General features: G+C 39.3%; 1 protein-coding gene across 1 annotated transcript in view; it reads right to left on the bottom strand.

Annotated features, from left to right (window-relative positions):
* trappc9 (trafficking protein particle complex subunit 9) overlaps window positions 1-26112 on the bottom strand; it is a 228972-nt gene that overhangs the window by 145699 nt on the left and 57161 nt on the right. Inside the window, exons 14-16 of the mRNA XM_080045758.1 lie at window positions 25859-25991; window positions 20360-20523; window positions 7290-7442 (exon numbers count right to left, since the gene is read on the bottom strand). Coding sequence (XP_079901884.1) covers window positions 7290-7442; window positions 20360-20523; window positions 25859-25991 — 450 coding nt within the window. The remainder of the gene's footprint in view (window positions 1-7289; window positions 7443-20359; window positions 20524-25858; window positions 25992-26112) is intronic.

Here is a 26112-nt window from a genome sequence, read left to right as displayed (position 1 = left end):
GTCAGCAATTGTATAAGCGGCAAACCTTGCTGCTTGTCTTGAGTTTAGCAAAGATTGGAAATGTCACTTTTTCTGGAATAACTGACAATATTAGATCTGAAGGTGGACGAGATATACTGTGTATCACTGCAGTCTCAAATTTACAAGCCTGGCTAGCTATGTCTAATAAAATAATAACGGAAAATGTGACTGTGGTACAGTGCAAACATTAAATATCCTGTCCAAGGTGGAGGAGAATCACGAGAATATTAAATGAAATCCAAACACTGCTTGACCCAGACTCACCTCATCGACCATATCAACTCAAGACAGAAAAAAAGGGAAGGTTTCGTAACTGTGACTCCTGTAATGCCAATTTGACAGCTACTGTAGTGTTGTCTACTACATCTAATACTTGTTGTATTAATGGTATATCAAATACAATGCAATTTAAAAAAAAAAAAAAAATTAAATAGATATGTTAGAAGACAAACTTACGGTGGCTCATTCAAAAGCACACAACGCTGAACTGTTAGCACATCATTAATCTCTATTATCAGTTGTATAGAGAGCGGGACAGAGGTGATCTGTTAGGTGAATATACAAATATATATATATATATATATAATATCCGGAGGAATGATTATAGTTATTATAGAAAGTGATTTCAGTCGGTCTCAACGCTTAGTTAACAATCCGAGGGGAAATCATGTATGAACAACTGCGGCAACAAATGTCTGGCGCGCAGAGATTCACAAGGCATTCAACAAGGAGTTTTCATTAGATGCCTAGCAATGTGTTGTTCTCCCCTTGACCTCAATGACATACAGGCCTTGGTGCTTTCACATATTGTAAGAGACCATTTCACAGTCATTGCTGTTTTATTAGGGATTCTTAGGATTAAGTCTGTTACACTCTGATATTTGTCTGCTTAGTCATGGTGGTTATCACTGCTCATGACAGCTCATTTCTCTTACTAAATATTTCCCCCCAAAAAAATCCAAAAGCCGGAACTGGCAGAATACCACTCTGCTGGTTACTAAAGCAGGGTATATTTTGAAGTTGCAAATATAAGACCTGAATGCTGTAGTTTCCATAACAATATTTTGTGATGCCATGAATAGAGAAACACAAACATGGACAGATAAATCCGGAAGCAATTAGGTGCACCTTGGTTAACACAACTACATGGCTCCCTACAGAGTCTAGAATTGCCTCTGGATGCAATACATTTGTTTTCCATGAGGCAGTGAGGTACTTGTGTTTGCATACGTTTTTACACACTCAAATGTTTAATAAATCAAGCACTCAGTGCTGCTGACTCATGTTAAACTTTGCCAAAGATGTGTTTGTTCGATACACAGACGTATTTGCTTTGAGGGAATTTTATTTCCACCTTCCAGACTCAAATCTTTAGAGGAGAGGAGAAAATATAAAACTTTTTATTAAACAGGCATTGGCTGTATTAGAGTTGTGTTGTATCAACAACTTGACAGGTAAACCCTGCAGATATCTAAACGTGAACACGCCACAGCTGGTGAGAGCTGAAGTGTAAGTAATTTAAAAAGCAACTACACAAGTAGGACAGCGGTGCATTCTCTCACTGATGTCATCTGAGGATAAACAAATAGAAAGCATCTCCCCGTCCCTAACTAATTAAAAAGATGCAAAAAAAGCTTCTAAATGCATCTTCCTCTCCGCCTTTTAATTAGTGTCGTTAGTTAGTCAAATGTGTTTCTTGGGCCCTGTTACTTTGTTGTACGAGGTGGTACAAGGACAACCATAACATTAATGTACGTGGTAGCGCTATCATTTGGTACAACCCTCACACCATTTAACAGTAATATAAACGTTGCTGTAAGTCAAAGCCCATTAGTCCTGAGTGATGACATCACTCCCCATCTGATCCTAGGTTACATGGTGGTGTGTGTGGTCTCAAGCGGGACTCAAAGTGAGGGATTAACTGGTCTGAGGGTGAATAATGAGGCTGGGCCCGTTTTGAATGTTCCCTCTGAACTGCTTACTCCCTTTCAACAGTCTGAAAATGAATCTGGTACACACGGATTCCCACCTGCAGCGCAGCATGACAAACAGTAAAGAGCTAAACCTTGGTCAAAAGAGGGCTGGCTAGACATCGGAGCTTACAGGATTGTTTATTATGAAGAAGTGCTGATGTTAACTGAATTTACCAGCATATCAAAGAGACTCCGGCACACACTATCCAAACTGTGAGCTATCACTTCTCCTCAAGCCGGTAAGCCGGAAATATAAGTGTAAACGAGAAACAGAGAGACCGAAAAGGAGTGCATATAGAAATGTTTACCTGGGCAAAGTGGAGACATTCATTCCTTTGCACTCACACATTAACATTCATTTTCAGACCTTTCATGTTGGGTTGGAAGCGGCTGACGTCCTTTTTTTTTATTCAGAACTGATTGTATACTATTGACCTATCCGGTGCTACCAAGAACAATGCAACAAAAGGAACAGGCAGCAAAATATGTTATATGATAACATCAGTATGTAAGCTTTTTTCTAGCTAAGATTAGCATTACCAAAGGACGTAAGGTTAACAATTAGCTTAGCTCTGTCCATATCTAAAATATCTTCTAATCTATCTTTCTAAAATATATCACCTCTAAATTGAGTTTTTTAACCCACTTTACTTTTGCTGGTTTTCATATAACATTAAAACAGAACGCTAAAACAAAAAATGTGAATAGGTTGGGGCAACTCCTGCTTTAAGATAAAGCTGTTGCATTTTTTTCATATATTTTAAAAGATTCTACTGTTAGCATTAGCGATGCTGTGCACTCCAAAAAAGTGTCTCCCGATGGTCAGACCAAGCACCGTCTGAATGGTTAAGTAAGATGCAGATGTAAAGCAATTTGGATAAAAGCCTTAATAAATGCAGTCGTTTTACCATCCGTTCCTTGGTGCTGTAAAGGAAACCAACTAGTGGCAGCAGATGTCAAATTTGTTGGCAATGGTTTTAGTTTGTTAATCATATCCAGAATGCGGAGACGCATAAAAAGAATGCATTAAACCACCAAGCTGTGTCAAAACGCAATTACTGCCATACAAGTCTGAAAAGTGTGAATCTGGTACACACTGATTCCCACCTCCAGATGTAAAACGACTGTGGTGAATACTTCTCTTAGGCTAATCAATGTATCGCATGTGTAGTCCAAGCAATACAACTGAGGACTTGTTGAAAGCATCAGTTTTCAGCACTGAAAACAAAACAAAAGCGCAGCCTTAATGAAAACATATCTGTTTATAACCACAACATTATTAATGTGGTTAAATTAATGTATTTGAGGTGTAGATAGCATCAAATGTGTTCAGGAAGAACTGTACCCCCACAATGTCACCATAGTAACTCAATTCAGAGCTGCTGTTTACAGGAAGGCTGTCTTATCTCCTCGTTTCAGGGCCCTAATTATTGCTCAGCTAATTAAAACATTGAAACGGTATTGCTTTAAATGACTTCATGAGGAGAGTAGTTGCACTGGGTCTGATATAAACATGCAGTGTTGTACATTTACTTTCTCAGCCGTCTGTATTCACTTTCATAGGCACACAAAAACACACAGGTCCATATCGATCGCTCATTAATATTTATCAGCCCTTATATAACAGTGAACCGTGAAGACATTCAACAGTCTAAAGAAAGTAGAGCGGTCGGGATTGAGCCAGGGGGAAAAAGGAGGCTAAGCACGAACTAACAGACAAAAACTGGAGAAAGAACACAATGAATGAGCTTCCAGGTAGGGGGGGGGAGAAGGTCAGACGATTTCTTAAACCAGGAATTAGAATTAGAAAAAAAAAGGTAATCCGACAATTGAAGTGAGGAAGCCAGGAGCTAGAAGAGAAATGGAGGTGTAGAGACCTTGAGACCTCTCTCCTATAACTGTTGAATCTTAAATAAGGGAGAATCCCTGTTTGAAAGACAGCTGCGTATAAAACACTCATTTCTAAATCGGACAAGTGCACTTCAGCAGGACAATTCTACTGCAATCCACTTTAAGATAAATGAGGGGAAAAAAACATTTGCATGCATAAACAATATGCAGCCCAATGCTAGTTTGGCGACTCAACAGCCCTGCAATAAATCCCACACTCGTGAAGGTGACAATGTTCACTTTTGGTTCCATGGAAGCGTTGATTCAACTTTGTAATCATTTTGAAGCGTATGGTTTGAGGGTCGTTATTGGATTTCGCTGAGAGGGTCAGTTAAGTAATCATATGCAACACATGTAACTATAACGCATACTCACGCCTTGTACATCTGATTAGCTTGACATTTTACACAAAAGTCATGCCATGATGGATTTGACCTGATTTGCATAAACTGAAATGTAGTCATGTGACTCCTGCTTCATGGATGTTTAACCTAACATCACCGCATTTGGTGTGCGGCCTACGGGTAGTGACATAAAATTCCAGAAATGTCGGTCAAGAAACAAGGCGGACATTGACCAAACGTATTCGCAAAGGCGGGGCTTAGCTGCTAATCTTCCATAACTGTTTGTCCAACTGTCGAATCATCAAAAACCTTTGCCAATAGGGGGCAAAATGTATGGGTAACACTTTACAATAAGGATACATTAATTAACTGTTAGTTAATGCTACATTAATGCGGTTAATGGTTAGTTAATGCTAAGTGAATGCTTATTAAGCATTAAGTGTTAATTATTAGTTATTAACAACAGTAAGTTAATGCTTTGTTAACTAATGCTTAGTTAAGCATAACAGTTAGTTAATGCTTAATGTATGTTTATGAAGCATTTACTAAGCATTTATTAACAATTAGGTTATGCTGAACAATAAACCATGGGTGAATAGTTCAATCTGTTAAATCTTATGTGCAGAAAAAGAGGCTTGCTTTTAAGAGCGGATCAGTCTCTGAGTTCCATGTGGCTACTAAAGAGCTGAAAATTGAAATTCGTAAAGCAAAACAGAAATATAAGACTGATTTGGAGAATAAAATGGCTGCCAATAATTTGGGCTCAGCCTGGTCTAGCATGAAAACCATAACGGGCCTCCAGAATCAGAGACACAGCAACCGTCTCTCTCTAGTGGACTTCAAGTCGGACACTGAGTTTGCTGATGCTCTTAATTGCTTTTATAATCGTTTTGATACCCTTGATTTTAGCCATGAATTTCAGGACCTTGGTTTGAAACTCAAAGAAAAACAGCACTTTCAACTATCACAAAATGCTATTTTAAATGTTTTTAACTCAACAAAGGTCAACAAAAGTACAGGCCCTGACAATATATGTGGCCAACTACTTAAATTCTGTGCAAAAGAGCTGAGCTCCATATTTAATTACATTTTTAATACATCCTTGCAGACACAGCATGTCCCCCTTGTAGTCTGGAAGGATGCTGTTGTAGTCCCCGTCCCTAAATCGAGTGGTCCAAAAACCCTTAATGATTTTAGACCGGTTGCTCTTACATCAATTATAATGAAGCATTTTGAGAAGTTGGTAAGGTTAGCTTTTAACACAATCCAACCCCACATCCTGGTGAGCCGGCTTTTAGAACAATTCAACCTAGGTTTTAATCTTGTGGGCTGGATTGTGGATTTTTTAACTGAAAGGACACAGAGAGTCAGGGTTAATGGAGTACTCTCCAGCCAACTCTGCTCCTCTACTGGTTCACCACAGGGATGTGTGCTGTCACCCTTACTTTTCATCCTGTACACCAACATGTGTCAAAGTAAATATGCAAACAGGACCATAATTAAGTATGCAGATGACTCTGTTATTGTTAGTCTCCTCCAGAAAAATGAGACTGGTCATGGCCCGATAATAGAGGATTTTGTGAAGTGGTGTGAGGAGTCACATCTTCAATTAAACAACATATTTAAAACAAAAGATATGATCATTGATTTTAGAAAACATGCTTCCCCTCACGATGTCACAACAATAAAAACAGAACCGGTGCAATATGTGGATTCATATAAATACCTTGGAACAATAATTGATTTTAAACTGAATTTTGAAGAAAATTGTATTGCTGTGTGTAAAAAGGGACACCAGCGTCTTCACTGTCTGAGGAAACTGTTCTTCTTCCAGGTGGATAAAAGCATAATGACCTTGTTTTATCGAGCTTTTATCGAATCAATTGTATCCTTTTCTTTGGTTTCATGGTTTGGAAGTCTCAAACCAATCAAGAACAGTAACTCACTTAATCAGGTGGTGAAATGGTCCAGTAAGCTAATTGGAGAATCTCAGCTGAACCCGGCCTCCCTGTACACTAGACAGGTACAGCGGATAACCAAGTCCATTTTAGATGACCGTTTGCACCCTTTGCACAATGAGTTTCAGCTACTCCCTTCTGGAAAAAGGTTTTTAGTCCCAAGGTTTAAAACCAAGCGTTTTAAAAACAGCTTTGTTCCAGCTGCAATCACACTGATGAACAAGCTGTAGAAACTGCTAAATTTGCACAACATTAATTTTGTATGTGTTATTTATTTATTTGTTTGTTGATTTTTTAGATCAATTTGTCTGGGTTTTATTATATTGTAATCATGTTGGTCAGTTTTAAGTGCTCAAATTTGGATTAGCACTGGAGAACTTTAATTGTTTTACCTACTGTATGTAACTGTCCCATTTGTGTTTGTGTGTATGTGTTGTCCTAACTGTGTGACGGAAGCTCACTTTTAAACTGCAACACAAGTTTACCTACTGGTACGAATAAAGTAACCTGAACCTGAACCTGATGCTTAGTTAATGCTTATTCAGCCTTAATTTAATATTTACTAACAGTTACTTAATGTAACCTTATTGTAAAGTGTTACCAATGTTGGCTATAATTCTAGTCTGTGAAGTTATGTCTCTCTGTATGCACCCAAACCACTATGTTTTCATTATTTCTGATCAAAACGCTACAGAAGTATTTCAAATGTTTCAGTTTCTGTAGCGATGCATAACAATCAGTCTACAAAAGATATGTTACACTTTCTCCTTAACCTTTATTTATACAGGTAAATCCCATTGAGACCGAAGACTCTTTTACAAGGGAGACCTGTTTTCCTTTCCCACGTTACCATTCACACACACATTCATACACCGATAGCAGGCTAACTATCGACATTCACACGAGGCAAGGTGGGTGAAGTGTCTTGCCCAAGTACACAACAACTATGACACAGGTGGCAGGGCGGGGATCGAACCTCCAACCCTTTGATCATCAGCCGACCCGCTCTACCAACTGAGCCACAGTCGCTCAACTTTACAAGTAAACGGTGAGCATTTTTTATAAGCTGGCTTGCATGACTCATCATATTTCCCGTCACTCACCGTCATTGAACTCCTGCAGCAGGCTCTCCTGACCAGAGAAGTCCAGCTTGACTTTGATGTTGACGGTCAGCGTCACAGCCTGGCCAGACTTCAGAGGCAGGTGGGACAGAGCCTCTTCTAGCTCCCAGGTCAGGAACTCCCCAAACACTTTCTCTGCACACACACACAGGCACACAAAAAGAAAGAGTGAGTGAGTGAGTGAGTGAGTGAGTGAGTGAGTGAGTGAGTGAGTGAGTGAGTGAGTGAGTGAGTGAGTGAGTGAGTGAGTGAGTGAGTGAGTGAGTGAGTGAGTGAGTGAGTGAGTGAGTGAGTGAGTGAGTGAGTGAGTGAGTGAGTGAGTGAGTGAGTGAGTGAGTGAGTGAGTGAGTGAGTGAGTGAGTGAGTGAGTGAGTGAGTGAGTTTAATGAAAAAGACTAAAATGAATCAGAAATAATCAGAAAAAAATAACAATGTATGTCAGACAGTGATTATAGCTTCTGGTGTAACAGAAAAAGAGGGAAAGATTTCACAAATTATTTTTGACATATTTTTTTTTTTTGACAAAAAAGTGTTGTGCTAGACAATTGTAGCATGTCATTGGCATTTAGTGGGAAAATTCAGATTGATTTAGAATAGAGTAGAGAGCCTTTATTGTCATTGTATCGTGCAGGATACAACAGAATTAGGAGTGCCACTCACGGTTGGTGCAAACAATTCACATTGCATAACACACATAAAAACAACACTTGAACACAGCCTTAAAACACTAGCAAACTGCAACAAAAAAAACATTGCTCACAACATCTGATTGTCCAGTTCAGTGCTGTTGTGAGAGTGCTTTGTGTCTGTTCATGTTGTATGTCAATGAAGAGTGTGAATGGCTTTAGGGCAGAAAGACAACATGGGTTACTGCCTGCTTTTGTTTCTACAATACGAGATGGGAGGTAAAAAAGAGACAAGCTTCTCATAGTGCAGGTTGCACATAACTAAAGGAAGCCAGCTCTACTAAACTCGGCAAGAAGCGTTCCAGGATAACAAAGCTGCTGATGTCCTTTGGTTGCTACTACCCCTGACATTCTAATTGATGCCTCCCGACCGCCAGTCTAACCCGGGATGACTCAGCTGCATCCACTTCAGCTAGGAGCATCAAATGAATGATGCATTCACCTGAATAAAGCATGTGTTCTTCTGTATATATGCAGGTGAGCCATTCCCCCTGCTCTCAGGAATCGCAGTAGGGGCCGATTCGAAAACAGACGCAAAGCAGAAGGGGGAAATGCAAACTCCCATTTAAGAACAACAGTTTACACATCCGCCGCTCCGTTGGTAACCTAAGCCTTTTGAAAACTGTCTGAGAGTGTGTGCATGTAGGCAGCATTAAATAAAAGATTTTTGTGAATAACGCTTTAAATATTCAAAAAGCCCGAGCTCCTTGCAGTGAATTAAAAGAGTGAGAAAGGAGAAGGTGAAGGGAGGGGGGAAGGAGAGAGAGTGAGGCAATGGAGAAATGGTTTAAAAGGAAAAGAAAAAACTAAAGTTGGATATGCGACACCAGGCCTTGAAATGGAAGAGGAAGATTGTGCTTGACGCCGTTGTTATCATCACACTACTAAACTATGAGTCACAAGAAAATGGTGAATGAAAACGCTCGTGCCTTATTTAAAAGTGTTAACCAGAAAAGTTCCTAATCTCGAAGAAATACAATATGGACGTATATTCAGTGCTACTTCAGAGCAGATTCAGTATGACGAAAAAAAACTCTATTTCAAACACTATCCGGAACACTACGTTTTCATATTTTCATTGTCTCTGGCTGTGTGACTCCGATGCTTTCTTTTTTTTCAAATTCATCTGTTAAAAAGTGTAGGTGCATTGCAGTGGAGATGTAGGGTATATACCGTAATTTTCGGACTATAACTTTTTCCCCATTTTTCGACCCTGTTATTACACAGCACAGTATATGTTCTGTAGCTACTAGGGATGGGCGTTAGTAATCGAGTACTTGAGTACTCCTTGTTTCAAATAAACTCGATTGGTGGATGAGGAAAATCTTTTTTTTTTTTTTTAGTGTCTAGCCGCCCCTATTTTAAAATGTTATATACGTGTACAAAACAGCACAAAACGAATAAAAAAAAGTTTAACAAAATGTAATATTTTGATGCAAGTGCAATAAACTGAGCTGAACACGGTCTCTCTTTCCTCCAGAACATTTTCAGGAATATAACTGTCCAATTATTTCAAAGCAGATGATAAAGTTAAGTTTATAAAAAGGGGAGATGACACCTGTTACTCTCAGTTAGTAATGAGTAGACTCCAGGTGAGCATGCAAGGTACTCTCCGCTTGGAAAGAAAAGTAAAGAAGAAGCAAGGCTTACTTCAGGCACATTCGCTCCGAGTTAAGAAGCCTTCAATAGGTAATATGAGGATAAGATTCAAAAACCGACCGGTGTAACGTTTCCATTAATGAGGAATTAGTCGCGGTAATTATTCACGGACACGGAGTGAGCATTACGCGGTTGGATATACAACTATATCTGCTTTGGTGAGGTATTTATATGAATTTAAATTGTAGGACAATCATTTTATATTATTTGCTGCCCTTCTTATTTTAAATGGTGACTTAGGCTATTTTTTTTTGTTACAACTACAGCCCATACTTTTTTTTCTCTTTTTTTCTCCGCACGGCAGACCTACTCGATCGGTTTAAATTGTGGCCCATCTATTTAATAGAAAATGTGTTTTAAACTTGTGGAAAGAAATCCTTAATATTATATGGCAACTGTGACTGTTTGACAATAAGCATTGAGCGCTTTATTGCAGTGAACCGTTGTTCTGCAGACATGCGTTGCGTTCTAAAAATAGAAAAAAGTTTAATGAGGAATCGATTGATCCTCGAGGAATGCGAGTAGCGAAAACACTCGTGCCCATCCCTAGTAGCTACTAGGGGTGGGAATCTCTTGGCACCTCACGATTCGATTCCGATTCAGAGGTCAACGATTCGATTCAAAATCGATTTTCAATGCATCTCAATGCAAATTTTTTTTATGTACATACAAGTATGTAAAAACTAAACCGATTCAGTTTTATTTTATTTCTAATCTCGTAAATCATGTTTCTATAGGATTTCTATTCTATTATCTATTATTTTCTATGTCATTTCAACACATTGTACAAAAAGTATGGCTTGGAATTCAGCTCTCATACAAAAACGTAAACAGAGATAAAGCCGGTGCAGGTCACATGGGTTTGCTGCTCTCAGCCCTTTTGAAGCCACATTGGAAACAACTCGCACATGTGTGGTGTGCATGCGCAATGGCGCAGAAAGTATTAGTATTTACAAAATAAATAAAAAAATTAAAAAAATTATAAAAAAAAAAAAAAATTATATAAAAAAAAAAATCGATTATTAACTTTTCTGAATCGATTCAGAATCGTTCGAGAGAGAATCGATATTAATCGGAAAATCGATTTTTTTTCCCACCCCTAGTAGCTACTATTGCTCTAAATGGTAAAACTTGAATACGTTATGCAAATATGCAACTTGTTTGTTGAAATGTTAATAAATGGGAGCTTCCTCAAGCAGCCATCCCTTTCCCGACAATCCGCTCTGTGCACAAACTCTTACATATGGTTATTAAACATAACACCTGCAGCTTATAGTCCAGTGCGGCTTATAGTGCGGAAAATACGATACATTCATTAGGACTAATCAGGACTAATCAGAGAAATGGCATGAGGTGTTATTCACCACACAATATTACAAATAGAATAATAATTTCAAATGTAGGAGCAATCAAAGCTCTGATTTATCATCGAGTCAACGAGAGTTGCTGAACAAAGGGCTATGTGTGCACCTGATTGAAACAATCAATAGTGTCAACAGTACTGTACCTATAGATTTTTTTTTACAATATTTTTTTGTCATTTTTATGCTTGTATTGATAGTGTAGAGACAGAGGTGAAATGGGGCAGAGAGAGGAGTGACATGCAGAGAACGACCGTGGGCTGGAATCGAACCCGGGTCTGCTGCTGGCCGTGGCCCATGGGGGGGACGCCCTACCAACTGAGCTAAGGGCGCTCTGAACACCAGATAGACATTTGACCTCTACTATATTGCCAGATACTCAATAGGTTCACACAAACAAACCAAAAGTGGGTCAGGGGAAATAATTAAAGGTCCCATATTATGCTAAATGCACTTTTTAAATGTGTTCCAACATATCCATGCGTCCACGGTGTGCCTAGAGACTGCCAAAATATCAAAAAAAATAACAATCTCTCCTTTTCTCACTCTCCCCTTTTCTGAAACCCCCACCCCTCCCCCCAAAAACACTCCAGTCAGAATTATCCCCTTTTCTGACCTCACAAACCGTAAAGCCAGAAGCTTCCACTGTGCAGCCCACACCCCTATTTCTTATTGGTTCACGGCCCTGACAGACAGAGGGCGAGGCGTATCTGGCTTCGCTTCTGGACAGGGGGCGGGGGGAGCTCAAAGATTGTATATTTACGAGGGGACCTGCAACTCTTTTTTAAAAAATAGGCCATTGTGAGATTAGCTGAACATCAGCATAGTACAATAAATTATCTGAAAGTTTTTTTCAGCAAACAATTAAAGAAAAACGTATTAGGGACCACTAAGACCATATACTATGGTGTAAAATAGAACCGAAAAGTGTATAATATGGGAGCTTTAAGACCACTGATTGTAGGGTTGGCAGTTCGATTCCAACATCCTGCCAAGGTGCCCCAAAACCCCAAACTGCAGTCAGCCAAGTACGCTGTGTGGTAGCTCATCTTTCATCAGTGTTCAACCAAAGTCCAGAAATGGAATGGTTAAATCTCAGCTAAGGAGATTCATGGGGTGAGTGACTTCATGTCGCAAATGGCTAAATTGCAATCACAATCAAGGACGGATGTTGGAAGGGAAAAAAAAATCACTTCACAAGTGAAACGCAAGAGAGCCTGCTGATAAAGACTCAGGCTGAAATAGGATTGTGATGAACAGCTGGACGGACCATTTACTCAGCGGTCCTCATTCATTTGCCAAACAACAACACTGGACATTAATGGACAATTCAACAACAATGGAAACTGTTGCATGTTTTTTCCATCAAATTGCAGCGTTTATAACATCGTAGCATCTTTCAACTAACCGTATATCTGCAGATGGCAACTACAGTACAGTTAAGTTTAGGTAAAGATTTCGGTTGACGGTTAGTAAGAAAAGTCAATCCAAACTCTGGTCTCTGAAAGTCTACGCTACATAAAGGGAAAACTGTTACCAAAAATTGGCATTCAGCATAAAATTGCAACGCGTGGATTTATCCAATATGAACCTAATTATAAAGGCTATCGGGCTGAATAGTCCCAATCAAGTTGAATTTGGTCTATATATTTCATCCTGGCAAAAGTTTTTTTTTTAAACACATAGACACAGATGCAATGGTATTAGGAGACGACTGATTTAGCATGGCACTCCTATCACATTGTCCCCTATCCTCTTTTGTATTTATGTGTTCCAGTAAATGTGTCGTGACAGCCGTAGTTGATGAACTTGTGAGACTGGTGCGTGCCGCTTCTTCATATGCCCCTAAGAGAAGCCGGCACTGATGAGTGGGATTGTAAAATAAGACTGTAATGTGAACTGATGTCAAAGATCCTCCTTCTTAACTCAACTTGACAGTATTAAGACATTCCATGTTCATGGGCTGCATATTGGAAAGTGTGTCCTTATGAGACATGTGACAGGACTTTGTTTAAGTGCTTGAGAGGGCTATTGAGCTAAGTTGATAGTAAGGTAGCAGTGATGTACAACAGGTTTGATGGCAGCTTGTTTTCTGCTATTCAGACAGAACTCAATGTATCATCACTATTATTTAAACACAATGCAATACAAAAGACTATTGTGTGAAGGATTTGTTCTTGTTATCTATAAAGTGTTTTTGTATGGCTGTGGATGTGCTGTGTCTGAAAAGAGTAATGTGTTGTTTGACTTGCCCCACCGATGTCTTACTATTCTGACTCATGTATTTTTCATTCAGTTCCCACAGAAATGCAGGGGAGCTTCAGAGAGGCTGTGGCCTGTCTAAAGCCACGACCAGGTTGTAACTAGGAGGGAATGGGCAGATTGGGGAAACAGTAATACTGTAGACTGACAAGGAATGTTAAGTCCTGTGTGACACTAAAGCTTATATAACAACTGCATCAATGATCTCCTGCTAAATTAACCGTAGTGCAAACAAAGCATAGCACCATTCATAACAGCATATGCATGACTGAGGTAGCCAGCTTATGGATATAATCATTTGGAAAGGAAAAATGGTTGTGAACAATGACTGGAAGAAAAAGAAAGCAAAAAGTTAAAAAAATCTTCACAAATTTAGCACATTATTTAACATGTCAGCATTTGTTAATTATATATGATTAAGCTGAAGGGATAGTCATTAGTGTGGCAGGTATTTGTTGAACCTCAGTGTAATGGAAAATTATAACCTGATGACAGCACCAGAAGAAAAGCCATGGGATCATCAAAGTGATTATAGTTCATGCTGATAGGGCCATGAATGCAATGTAGTAAAACTCATGAATGCAATGCAGTAAAACTCATGGCAATCCATCCCATAGTTGCGAAGATCTTTCACTCAAAATCACAAATGTCAACATCGTGGCAGTTTTAGAAAAGTCAGGAATTCACCAAAGGCATTAGGATCCATTGCCTGTGAACAATTAATATCCATACCAAATGATTAGTCAGTGGTGACCCCATTATGCGAGCTGCTGGGGTGCCGTCCCCTAAGATAAGGTGGTCTACTTTAAACATAAATTGATTAGATAGTGTAATATAATTATAAAATCAAAATTGTTTGATCAGCATCCTTAATAATTGGTTTAAAAATCGTGTTAGACGGGGCGCCCTTAGCTCAGTTGGTAGGGCGTCCCCCCCATGGGCCTCGGCCAGCAGCGGACCCGGGTTCGATTCCAACCCGTGGTCGTTCTCTGCACTATCAATAAAAGCATAAAAATGCCAAAAAAAAATCTGGGAAAAAAAAAATCGTGTTAGGTTCATTTCTCTATGAAAACATATTGGCCCTCATTTACTAATAAGTGCATGGAAATGTTCTTACTTTGATAGATAACGCCATATCACCGTAGTATGTACGAAACGCGTGTACCAGCCAATTTTGTTCCTACCACGGTGACTAAACTGACAGGCGCATGCCCATTTTATGCAATCAGCCTACAGAAACACCCTCATTTCTCCGTGTAAGGAAATCAGTTTGCCAAAGTGTTGAGGAGTGCATGCACCCTAAAGTAAAAAAGAAGCATTTCACGTCTGAAGGAAGACAGAAGTGTGTCCGAGGTGGAAGACGCAGACGGTGTTAAATGTTAAACGTTGTGTCCCCTGAGGTGTGACTCAGGTGAAAAATAAACATATTCGATATCAAAGCGAAAAAATGAAACCAGTGGAAGACAGGGACCACCTGATCTGTCAGTCCAAAATGAAAGAATGACTGGTATGATTAGACAAGCGTCCATCAGTGGTAATTTGCCAAAAAATAATTCTTTATATTTAACAACCATAATGAAATCAGTACATTTACAATTTTTTGGAAAGAAAACAGCAATGCAAAGAAAAAAAATAACTAAACTAAATTGTTATATTTTAATGTGGGGAAGACAGTAACTGGATAAGTGTCTTCAAATCTCAATCTGTTTGAATTAGTCCTGTACTAGTTGCCATTAAAAGGGGCGGGGTCTCACCAATTTTCTCACCACCACCAGAGAGAGTCCTTGACATGCTTTTGAGAAAAATGCATGAAAAGTGATAAGAACACACATTTAAGAAGTGGAAAACTGACATAAGATTTGCAATGCGACAAGATCTATGAGCGTTAACCCTTTCGGTGGAGGATACCTGTCTTCAATTAAACGTGAAGACAGGTACGAAATGTCAAATCAACTCCATATATACCGTCTCACACAGCTCCATTTCCTTTGCTCTTCACTGTGTGATCCAACACCCGCTGAGAGCAGACAGGAAGGAGCAGCTCTTTTTAAAAATGTGGACATTCTCATAATGCTGCAATAAAATCTAGGACTGGGAACTCAGCTTTTATTTGAATATTTTAATTATGACAAATACAATCATTTATGAAGATGAAATCGTATTAATTTCATGGTTATTCAAAACATGCTAATGCATTATTAAATAAACAGTTAAAAACATATTCTGTAAGCCTTTTTTAAATTAATGTGATTGTAATATGCTATGCATTTAGTTAAAAAGTGTATATTTACAGTCAAACAAAAATACTAATTTCGGTTGTTCGGCAATTTCACTGATTGTATGATTTGAGTTTGAAGTCTACACTACAATTACTTTGGTGTGGTTTTTTTCATTTTATTACCATTAGATACAACTTCCCAGTGTTCATTACTTCATTCTGTTTGGATATGAGTTTAGAAAAAAATTGTTGTAGAATTAGAAAGAAAATTGATGAAATGAATGCTTTAAGAGTGTTGACATATGTGATTTAGAGCAGGCACCACCAGTATTGATAAGCAAACGGATGATAAAGGGCTCTGTCTCTGTATGGCTGTGTATTGGCGTGTGCGGCCAGTTTTCACAGCGATTAAGATGTATGCAATGGAGCACAGCTTTATACATCACTAAAAATCACTGGCTCTCCGGTAGTTAAAGAGTTAAGTGTCAAGGTTCACTCAGTTCTATAGCCGCCTACACTCAGAAAGCTGTATCCATCTTGAATCCACCTTCAAATTATACTGTTTTAAGTGGGTGATTCCAGGAATCACCCCATTAACAGGATGAGATGTTCAAACACCAGTAAAAATTAGATGGACCAGATTAAAAACAAACACGGTAAAATGTGGTGATTTCTTCGAGGACTCGGCTTATTTAAAGCACCTTACTTGAAATATAAAGTTATAAAGTTATGGCAGCAAAAATGATGAAGTAACAGAAAAAAGAAGTGTATGATCAATGGCACTGCAATGCAATTAGCAGTTTGGTTTGTATCACACACACTCCACCGGGCTGTTCCTCCTCTGAAGCAATAGATTCCACTATGGCTAAACTGTCATTCTCTGACACTGGAAACCATTTAACAAAAGACTCTATCAAGTAACAGGGAGACATCTAATGACCTTGTTATTTAATATGATGAAAACCTTTGAACCAAGCAACCTTTTGTACCACCTAACAGAGAAGACAAAACACACATTGGCTGCAGTATTGCTGCAGTGCAGAAAAGCCCACTCCAATATGTTCTTATTATCAGCCTACAGAACAAACTGGGGACAAAACCCTGGAAAGAAAAAGTCAAACACAGCTATTTTACTGGCAGCTTTTCAGGAGACACTTTGGTGAGCCTTAATAAAACAAAGAAAGCCTGCAAGAAACACCGATTATATGCTGACTATAAGGAAAAAAATCACAAAACTCTTTCTCAGCTCAGGTAAACAAACATATGCTGTATTTTGCAAGCCATTGGGCAGACAGGGTCTTGTTAGCGCTGTTAAAGAGTAAGGACCAAACCGACATGGAAACAGCCCAAAGTGACATTTGCAGTTCAATTTACATGCTGTTCTATGTGCTGCAGCCGAGCAGCTATTTAGCCTGCAATCTTCCATGAGCGGTGCACTTCCTCCGTTAAATGCTTGTATGGTGGCTCGTTCAACCAGCTGTGGCGTAAGACCAGACGTGTGTTGTTCATGTCAGTAAGAAGGATAAGAAGGGGACTATAGCAGGAAAGCTAATGTGGATTGTATTTCAAAGTCGGTGGCTCTTGTGTTATGTAACAGGCTGTTGTGTTGGCTGTTAGTCACCACTTGCCCAGTGATCGAACACTGATGTCACTGCCGAATATGTATTAAGTTTAAAAAAAAAATTATTTGATTGGCTGTATGGTCACAAGTTATGTGTCTACTAATTAGATAGAACTAACAGTATCCCAATGGATTAATCCCTAACTACGACCATCATGAAACAACACACATTTAATATAGATTTTCCCTTTTTTGTGTTATTTCTTAAAGGAGAAAACCAAATATGGTTTAACGATCATGAGCTGAGATGTGTATAAAGATGTGTGCTGTAAGACTTCAGGAGAAATGCGACACATTCCATATGAAAACTGATCTGACATTAAAATGGCCTCCAAAGGTCTCCCAGTGCAGATGTGCTACACTTAATTGCTCATGGGGCTCCTTTCTTTGTACCTTTCTTTGTACCTGCTGAGAACACACCCAAGTAAGAATCCTGGCTGTAATCACTGTGCCACAACTATGTGAAATAATGCAGATTGTGTGGTGTATTGTATGTGCTTGCTCCTGCATCAAACATTACAGAACTATTCAGAGTGGGACAGGTCATGTACTTATTTCAGCATAGATACAACAGAGGACAGAACATACAATGTGGGTAACAGCCCCTTTAATGATGTCATCTCCATCTCACTCTGCAATGGTGTAATGGCACCTGACTGGATAATTAGCACCATCAATTGTTAATTATGTCAACGTGCCCAAATCCTAATATTCACATAACAGCAGTGGATGGAAACGCATAATTGGGCTGCACTACAATCCTGTGTACTCGTGCATTAACGTTTTAATCCATATTTGAGACACCACTGAGTCAGTGAGATCCGTTTAGCATTTACCCCATGACTTGTTTCTTAATTTGTTACCTTCGACTGTCGGATGTCTGTGTGAGTGAGCCACAGATGGTGTTTTTCTAACTCAAGTCTAGAGAAGTTTCTTTTCTGCTTGTTCACCCAACTCTGAGAATAAGATTCCCTGGGAGGCAAAAACTATATATTTTTTTCAGCTTAAATCATTTCCGACAAGCACAACAACAGTTCCATTTCGAGGAGACCTCTTGTTAACTAGAGAGACTACATCGTAGCTTGGAGTCAGGCCAGCTTGAAGCAAGGTATGTGAGAAGCAGGGAGGCTCTTGAAGGAAGACAGTTAGTTTACTGGATAAGTGTCTTCAAATCTCAATCTGTTTGAATTAGTTCTGTACTAGTTGCCATTAAAAAGGGGCGAGGGCTCACCAATTTTCTCACCACCATCAAAAAATCTACAATAGAGAGAGAGAGAGTCCTTGACATGCTTTTGAGGAAAATGCATGAAAAGTGATAAGAATACACATTTAAGAAGTGGAAAACTGACATAAGATTTGCGGCGCGACAAGATCTATGAGCGTTAACCCTTTCGGTGGAGGATACCTGTCTTCAATTAAACGTGAAGACAGGTACGAAATGTCAAATCAACTCCATATATACCGTCTCACACAGCTCCATTTCCTTTGCTCTTCACTGTGTGATCCAACACCCGCTGAGAGCAGACAGGAAGGAGCAGCTCTTTTTTTCTCTGGGTTTTGGTTGGCTCTACTGAATTCCCAAGGTTGATTCAGAGAATGTACTTTGCTTTTTTTTGCTTTCTCAGTGCATTTTGAGAAAAGCAGGCGAAAGGGAGTTGTGAGAAAAGTGGGTACAGTGACTGAAAACAGCTTCTTCAACTACAGGCTTCACTTACACAAAAGGCAGGGGCCAAGGGGGTATGGAGCAGAGGTGAACCAAATATTATCAATCTCGTATTGTACGGGTGTAGAGTTAACCGTGTACAAAAGACAGGTATAGTTTTAGTAAGGAGGAAGTATGCAACCTCAACAGTACAATAATGCTGCATGATATGTGGTCTATGGGAATACACTCTTACAAAGAGATTTCAAATGTATTACTAAGAGTTGAGTGGATAGAGTAGAAGATTTTTAAATCTTATTTTGTATTGAATAACTGTTTAGTTCCTGGCTGGACTGCTGACCACAGGTAGCACAGAGGGAGGCATGCCAGGAGTTAAAACAAAGTAAAGTGCAATTCTTTTTGGAAATGTCGCTGCCTATTTTAATAATGCAGCTGCTGACAAAGACACAAAAAAAAGTGCCAGTCATAGTGGTAGGGCCTGCAGAGATCTGAGGAGCTGTGCAGGTGGTGAACAAAGAGAGAGGGGACACAGAATGAAAAGGCACTGGGCCGTGAAAGATGTCGAACCAAAGAGACAGAGGCTAGTGCGTGACCTCTGTTGTACTGCGGACAGTGCAGGAGCTCAGCGGGTCAGAAAGTACATCAAAAGCTGTCCTGACTAAAACAGCATTAACACATACTTCATGTGCACATGTTAGTCATCTCAATACATCATTGTTTGTTTGGGTGTGTTTCACTTCTTAACCAATTTAACACTATCAGCCCAGAAGATATGTGAACTATTTGAAGGAATGTGTGCTTTTGATGATACAAACATGAGCTTGTGCACAATGTTAGAGCATGCCCTGAGGAAGGGATTTTGGCTATAGGGCCATCACATATTTGTACTATGGCGCCAATAAAATGGCTGCCACCGTTTGTCATTTTACCAGCAGCTTAGGTTCTAGACCACCTAGGATTTTGAATCGAGTGGCTAATCCGACATTTTCAAGGATGAGGAATGCAGTGGTACTATTCAAAACCTGCTAGCAACTACCTCATTACAGATATCTGGCATTCAGGCGAGTAAATAACAGTAAAATAACCAACATATGTATTATTGGTGAAGTTATACAGTTCTGGAAAAAAATTAAGAGACCACTCCAAATGTTCAGTGTCTCTCGTTTTACTATGTATAGGCATATGTTTGAGTAGAATGAACATTTTGGTTTCATAATATAAACGACTGACAACATTTCTACCAAATCTCAATAAATTTGTTGTCATAAATAGCATTTTCAATAAGTTATGTAGAGATGAGGATTTAAGAAAAATCCAGACTGGTCTCTTAATTTTTTCCGGAGCTGTATATTGCTGCTGTGGTAATATGTTCAATTAAATGCAGAAAACACCACAGTGGCAAAGGGCAGTGCACTGCATTGTTGCCTTGATAATGAATGTATTCACATATCTGTCAGACTATATACATCCCATTAATCCACAATAGTAGCACAGTTTTCTCCTTTGCTGGACTGTGTGGACACAACTTCCTGTGTATTACTCAAACAGGTAGAATTCACAGGCATACGGCCTTGGTTCTAACCTTTAGTGGTGACAGTCTTGGAGGTGAGCTCCAGAGACTCGATGTCCACAGTGCCAATGTTGTCCAGGGTGATGGTCAGCTGCTGGGTCTCTCCATTGAACAGCTGGACGGACACAGTGCTGGACAGCTCCTCTTTGGTCATTGGCTGAGGCGTGTTGGCCGACCTGTTCAGGAGTGTGGAGAACTTTTAAGTCATGATAGAAAAGGCATATTCACTACATTGTCTTGCTTTTTCCCCAACAAAGTAATCAGTATTGATTCAAAATAATTGGAGACATCAGGATTGTCATGGTGAAAGCAAGTTCGATATGATGCAAATAGTTGCAATTTTTCCATATTTAAAAGAATATTTCTTCAACCATAAAATCCACCTGAGCTGTGTGAAAAGTTGAACGTGCCACTATCATGTTTTGTTCGAAAATGATAAATGCTTTTTGAAATCTAATAAGCCGGAACGTAATTTGCTGATGGCTCTTTTTCCCCACACTGGGAACTCTTGCCGAGACTTAACTATGCTTTCAATAATTGGTGTTTTGCCATCAAACCTCATTTGGATTTTAGTTTGTGAAACGAAAAGAAATTCAGATCAGTTTCTAGATAAGTATGAACAAATAATACCTAGGAGCTTGTGTGCAGTATTGATGAAACACTAGCTTTGCATACAGTTAGTACACTGGCCCAAAATGTCTGTTTCATTCATAATAGCACTCAATAGTCAAGGTAATACAGAATATACAGCGGTTAATATTCATCATTCATCAACTGTCAAAAGGTAACACACCTGCAGCTACTGCTAGGAGTTTTAAAGAGCTGCTGGCATCTGCTTTAGTGAGTCCTGCGGCAAAAATAGGATTTTGAAAGATTGCTGTAGGTTTTTTTCTACCACTTCACCATACCTCATTTTACATGGGCATGTTCTTAAGCATAGCTTTCAAATGCAACAACACTCGGCCTGAGGCTAGAATTACAATGCCAGTGTCATCACCGACAACCTGGCCTTTGTCTGAGCCTTACAGTCGGTCAACGCAAAGATAACCCTTGGAAATATAGCTGATTTTTTAAATACATTTAGAAAGTTATTCTAATCTAGAATCAATAAAATCAAAATCAATAAAAGGTAATAAGCTATATTGTATGTGTTGCCATATATAGCGTTGCTACAATACCAAAAAAAACACATTGTTGGAATTTTATCTGATATTTATTTTAGGCAGTGGAATAGTTTATAAAAACACGTGAAGATCAGACAACACACATGGAGGTATCAAAGAACCTTTCTGACTGATGACAAAGCTTGAAGGTCTACATGAGAGCACACAAGAGACCACGTATTACATTGCTATTCTCTTTGCTTCATGGATCTGCTGCTACGATACTCTTCCACCGCTGGAGAACAAATATACTTTCCACATCAAAAGCTGCTGAACTGCATGACCTAAAAAGTGGATTTTACAGCAGCTCGGCTGTCAGTATGATTTATGACACTCAGGACTGAGTTCTACCTGTTATTTTCTGGTAGTGATTTAACCCATGATTTCTCCTCTCGTGTTTTCCTACTTTAACATCAAACATTTCATTACTCCACCCAAAAAAACTGATTAACCTGCGACTCTCAGAGACTGCAGATATTAAGGAAAAATACTGTTTCAAGACAGTTTACCTCATTGCATTTTTTTTAGGTTGAATGCGCAAATCCTCTAGCCTGGCATTCCCAGACCTGCCACTAGGCGCTGGCAAATTAAATTTGCTGCGCCTGTTGGTCTGGACACTCTCCATTGAAGCTTTTTCAAAAAGTTGAGAAATCCCGACTCACGTTTCAATTGGTTCTATCTAATATGGGCGCGCCAGAGCCCTTTGTATGGAGCTCTGGGGCAGACGTAACCGGATGACGACAGTGGCGTGCATGCGACGTCGAAGCCGTGATAGTAAACATCAAAGATGGCTGCGGATATGTTGTGTGAGTTTGAGACTGCTTTGGCCTCGACCCTTTACGATTTGGAAGACGGCACTCAAATCTTTCATTAGCAAATAAGTGGAATGTTCTGTTTTGCCGACCGACCACGCCAAAAGTTTAATTGAACAGTTTAACAGCTGTTCGCTAAACGAACGGGGCATAATACGTCACTTTGTGCATCGCTCTGATTGGTTGTAGTGCTATCCAACTGTGTGCAGTGGCACTTCAAATGCACGAGTAGGAGCCGCCCCTTGAGTTGGAAATTACTATTGATCGTGGCCAGACCCTCTATCATTCAAGATATCTGGGTCTGGATTTCCAGGCTACAAATCCTCGACTCTACAACTCTAATTTGAAAAAAATGCTTACTTTCTTCTGCAGCATTACCTCTCACTTTAATTCCCAGCCATATCCAAATCAAATTATTATAACTTGGTAGTTGGTACTCCTAATTGTTAGAAGCCAATTTGTACGGCCACTGTATATCTTTAAAGTTAGAAAGAGTACAAGGTTAGAATTTGCTTTCTAAATGAAACATGCCCCAGACCTGACCCTGACCCGAATTTTAAACAAGAGTGATACTGTTGGTGAATGAAATGCTGCTCGGCACAAGGAGATTAACTAGAGTTTCCATACTAAGATTGTAATGGGGTTACTATAGAATAACCACAGCTTTTATTAGCCGGGACTTTTAGCCCACTCTGAATGAAGCCATGAAGCCTTCTATCTTTAATGAGGAAGATACTTGAACCTGAGTAAATGCATTAACATTTCATAAGGTGAGCAAAATATATAAAATTGTATTTAAATTCAAACCACCTCATATAACTCTCCAACATGTTAACTCCTCAGGCCAAATACTGCACAATGCTCCATGATGACATCCATGTCCAGTGACACTTGGTTGAACCTTTTGTTACTCGTTGGACTATGCCCAAGCAGAGTGCAGTCTGCGTGTAGTAGGATGGAGACACATTTATCATTGTTAAAGCTCTGCACTCCAGCACAATGGATGTGAAATAAAAAAAAATTGACTATGGAGGTTAAAGTGCTGACTTCCCACTTTAAGGCTGTTTGAGGTTGTTCACATAAATCGTGGGTGAACAGTGTAGAACTCGCTGGCCTTTTATATTGTTATGGCCAAAACAGCGCAATGTTCTTGTCTTGTCTACAGCCAATCCGGTGACCTCAATTCAAGTGAGTGGGAGTCCCATTCACTGAAGACCAGAGCAAAGCAAAAAAATCAAGCAAATGACTACAAAGCTTTTTCAAAAACAGTAATATGATGACTTTATGGAAGTTTATCTTGCTTCATTTTATAAATTAGGATAAATAAAAATTAGAGGTGGAGTCAGCAATTCCGGAAAGACAGGGACCGACCCATCGTAGCAAGCAACAATGCTATGAGTATAGGCTAAGCAACTGATCGGCCTATACTTTGGCTTAGTTTAGTATTTGGCTTCAAGACCTATTTAAATATTGACCAGCTAATTGTCACACCTGCTACAGTACTACTTAAAACGCATGCTACCTGAATGGCGATGCATCTTTGCCTTTATCGATAGCATTAATGCTAGCTATGGTTACATACCAGTTTACAGATCCGAGGCTGTGTATTAAAACCTGATTACTGTTCAGCGTATATAGTAAGGAAAGGTAGCGGATCATGAGATATTCACTGATTTGGACAAAAAGTTATTTAAAGTCATTATAAATAATAGTTCTCCAGAATCACTGAATCCACCTTTAAAATCAACGTATATAATTTGGATGTAAACACCTTCAAATCTTTTTTTATACTTCATTTTTCAGTACTCCATTTAGATTGGACATACAGTCCCCTCCATAAGTATCGGAACAGTGAGGCCAATTCCTTTATTTTTGCTGTAGACTGGAAACATTTGGGTTTGACACAAAAATATGAATATGAGACAATAGATCAACATTTCAGCTTTCAATTCCAGGTATTTACATCTGGATCTGATACACAACTGAGAAGATAGCATTATTTGTAAAGGAACACCACATTTTTAGGTGAGCAAAAGTATTGGAACAGATAGACTTAAAATAACCTTCGCTTGCAACAACTGCATCAAGCCTGTGACCCATTGACATCACAAAACTTTTGAATCCTCCTTTTTGATGCTTTTCCAGGCTTTCACCACAGCCTTATTCAGTTGCTGTTTGTTTACTCTCTTCAGTCTCCTCTTTAGCAGGTAAAATGCTTGCTCTATGGGGTTCAAGTCTGGAGATTGACTTGACCAGTCTAAAACCTTCCATTGCTTGACCCTGATTAACTCCTTTGTTGTTTTTGCAGTGTGTTTTGGGTCATTATCTTGCTGCATTATGAAGGTTCCATCTTTCTTTAAATTGGCAGACAAAATGTTTGTATAAACTTCTGAGTTGATTTAGCTGTTGCCATCATGTGTTACATCATCAATGAAGATTAATGAGCCCATCCGAGAAGAAGCCATGCAAGCCCAAGCCATGACATTGCCTCCACCGTGTTTCACAGAGGAGCTTGTATGCTTGGGGTCATGAGCAGATCATTTCTTTCTCCAAACTTTAGCCTTTCCATCACTTTGGTAAAGGTTCATCTTGACAACAACACAGTAACACATGATGGCAGCAGCAAAATGAACTTAGAAGTCTACAGAAACATTCTGTCTGCCAATTTAAAGAAAGATGCAACCAAACTGACTGGAAGATCCTTCATCATGCAGCAAGGTAATGCAAAACTGCAAAAACAACAAAGGAGTTCATCAGGGGCAAGAAATGGAAAGTTTTAGACCTGCTAAAGAGGAGACCGAAGGGTGTAACACCCCCAAAAAAAACAGCAACTGAATGAGGCTGCGGTAAAGGCCTGGAAAAGCATCACAAAAGAAGAATGCAAAAGTTTTGTTATGTCAATGGGTCACAGGCTTGATGCAGTTATTGCAAGCGAAGGATTTGCAACACAATATTAAGTCTTATTCACTTTAAGTCTATCTGTTCCAATACTTCTGCTCACCTAAAAATGTGGTTTTCCTTTACAAAAAATGCTATCTTCTCAGTTGTGTATCAGATCCAGATGTAAATACCTGGAAATGAAAGCTTAAATGTTGATCTATTGTCTCATATTCATATGTTGGTGTCAAACCCAAATGTTTCCAGTCTACAGCAAAAATAAAGGAATTGGCCTCACTGTTCCGATACTTATGGAGGGGACTGTATACAAAGCCTAACATCTAGCCTAACAATCTAAGCTGTGAGTCAGCACTTTAACGTACAGTAACATTGTAATTTCATATTTAATTTGTTATTTGTATGTTTTGAATACAGAGACAACAAAACAAAGAATATGGCTCGGTCCTGCTTATGCATTGCACCGTAAAACCAGTAAAATGATGTGGTCAAACCTTGTGGGCATAAACGCTTATCTGTAGCAGTGACTGGTTTTGCAGTTATCTATAATTTTGATGTCAAGATTTCCACACACAGCCAGACCTTAAGCGAGTAATTGCAACCATGAAAATGACACAGATGGTGTTCAGAGTGTTTCTCACCGTGGCAGTGATGTGCTGAGCTGGAGACGAGGAAGGGAGGGAATGACCTCTACCAGACAGCCACTGGTCTTCACACTGGGCAGGCCCTCCAGCAGGCAATCACTGGTCACACCGAACACTGATGTGTGGTAACCTGGGTTTAAACCAAGAATATATGAAATGTTTAGCTTGAGTGGACGGGCAAGACAGAAAATAGGTAGTAGGTGAATTGAAAGTGTAAGAAGATGTGTTTGTGATACAGCATTTGCCTCAGA

Source organism: Ammodytes marinus (genome assembly GCF_949987685.1).
Source record: "Ammodytes marinus genome assembly, chromosome: 17".
NCBI lineage: Eukaryota > Metazoa > Chordata > Actinopteri > Uranoscopiformes > Ammodytidae > Ammodytes > Ammodytes marinus.
Note: the sequence above shows the minus strand (reverse complement) of the source record. Positions and strands in the feature narration are given on the sequence as shown.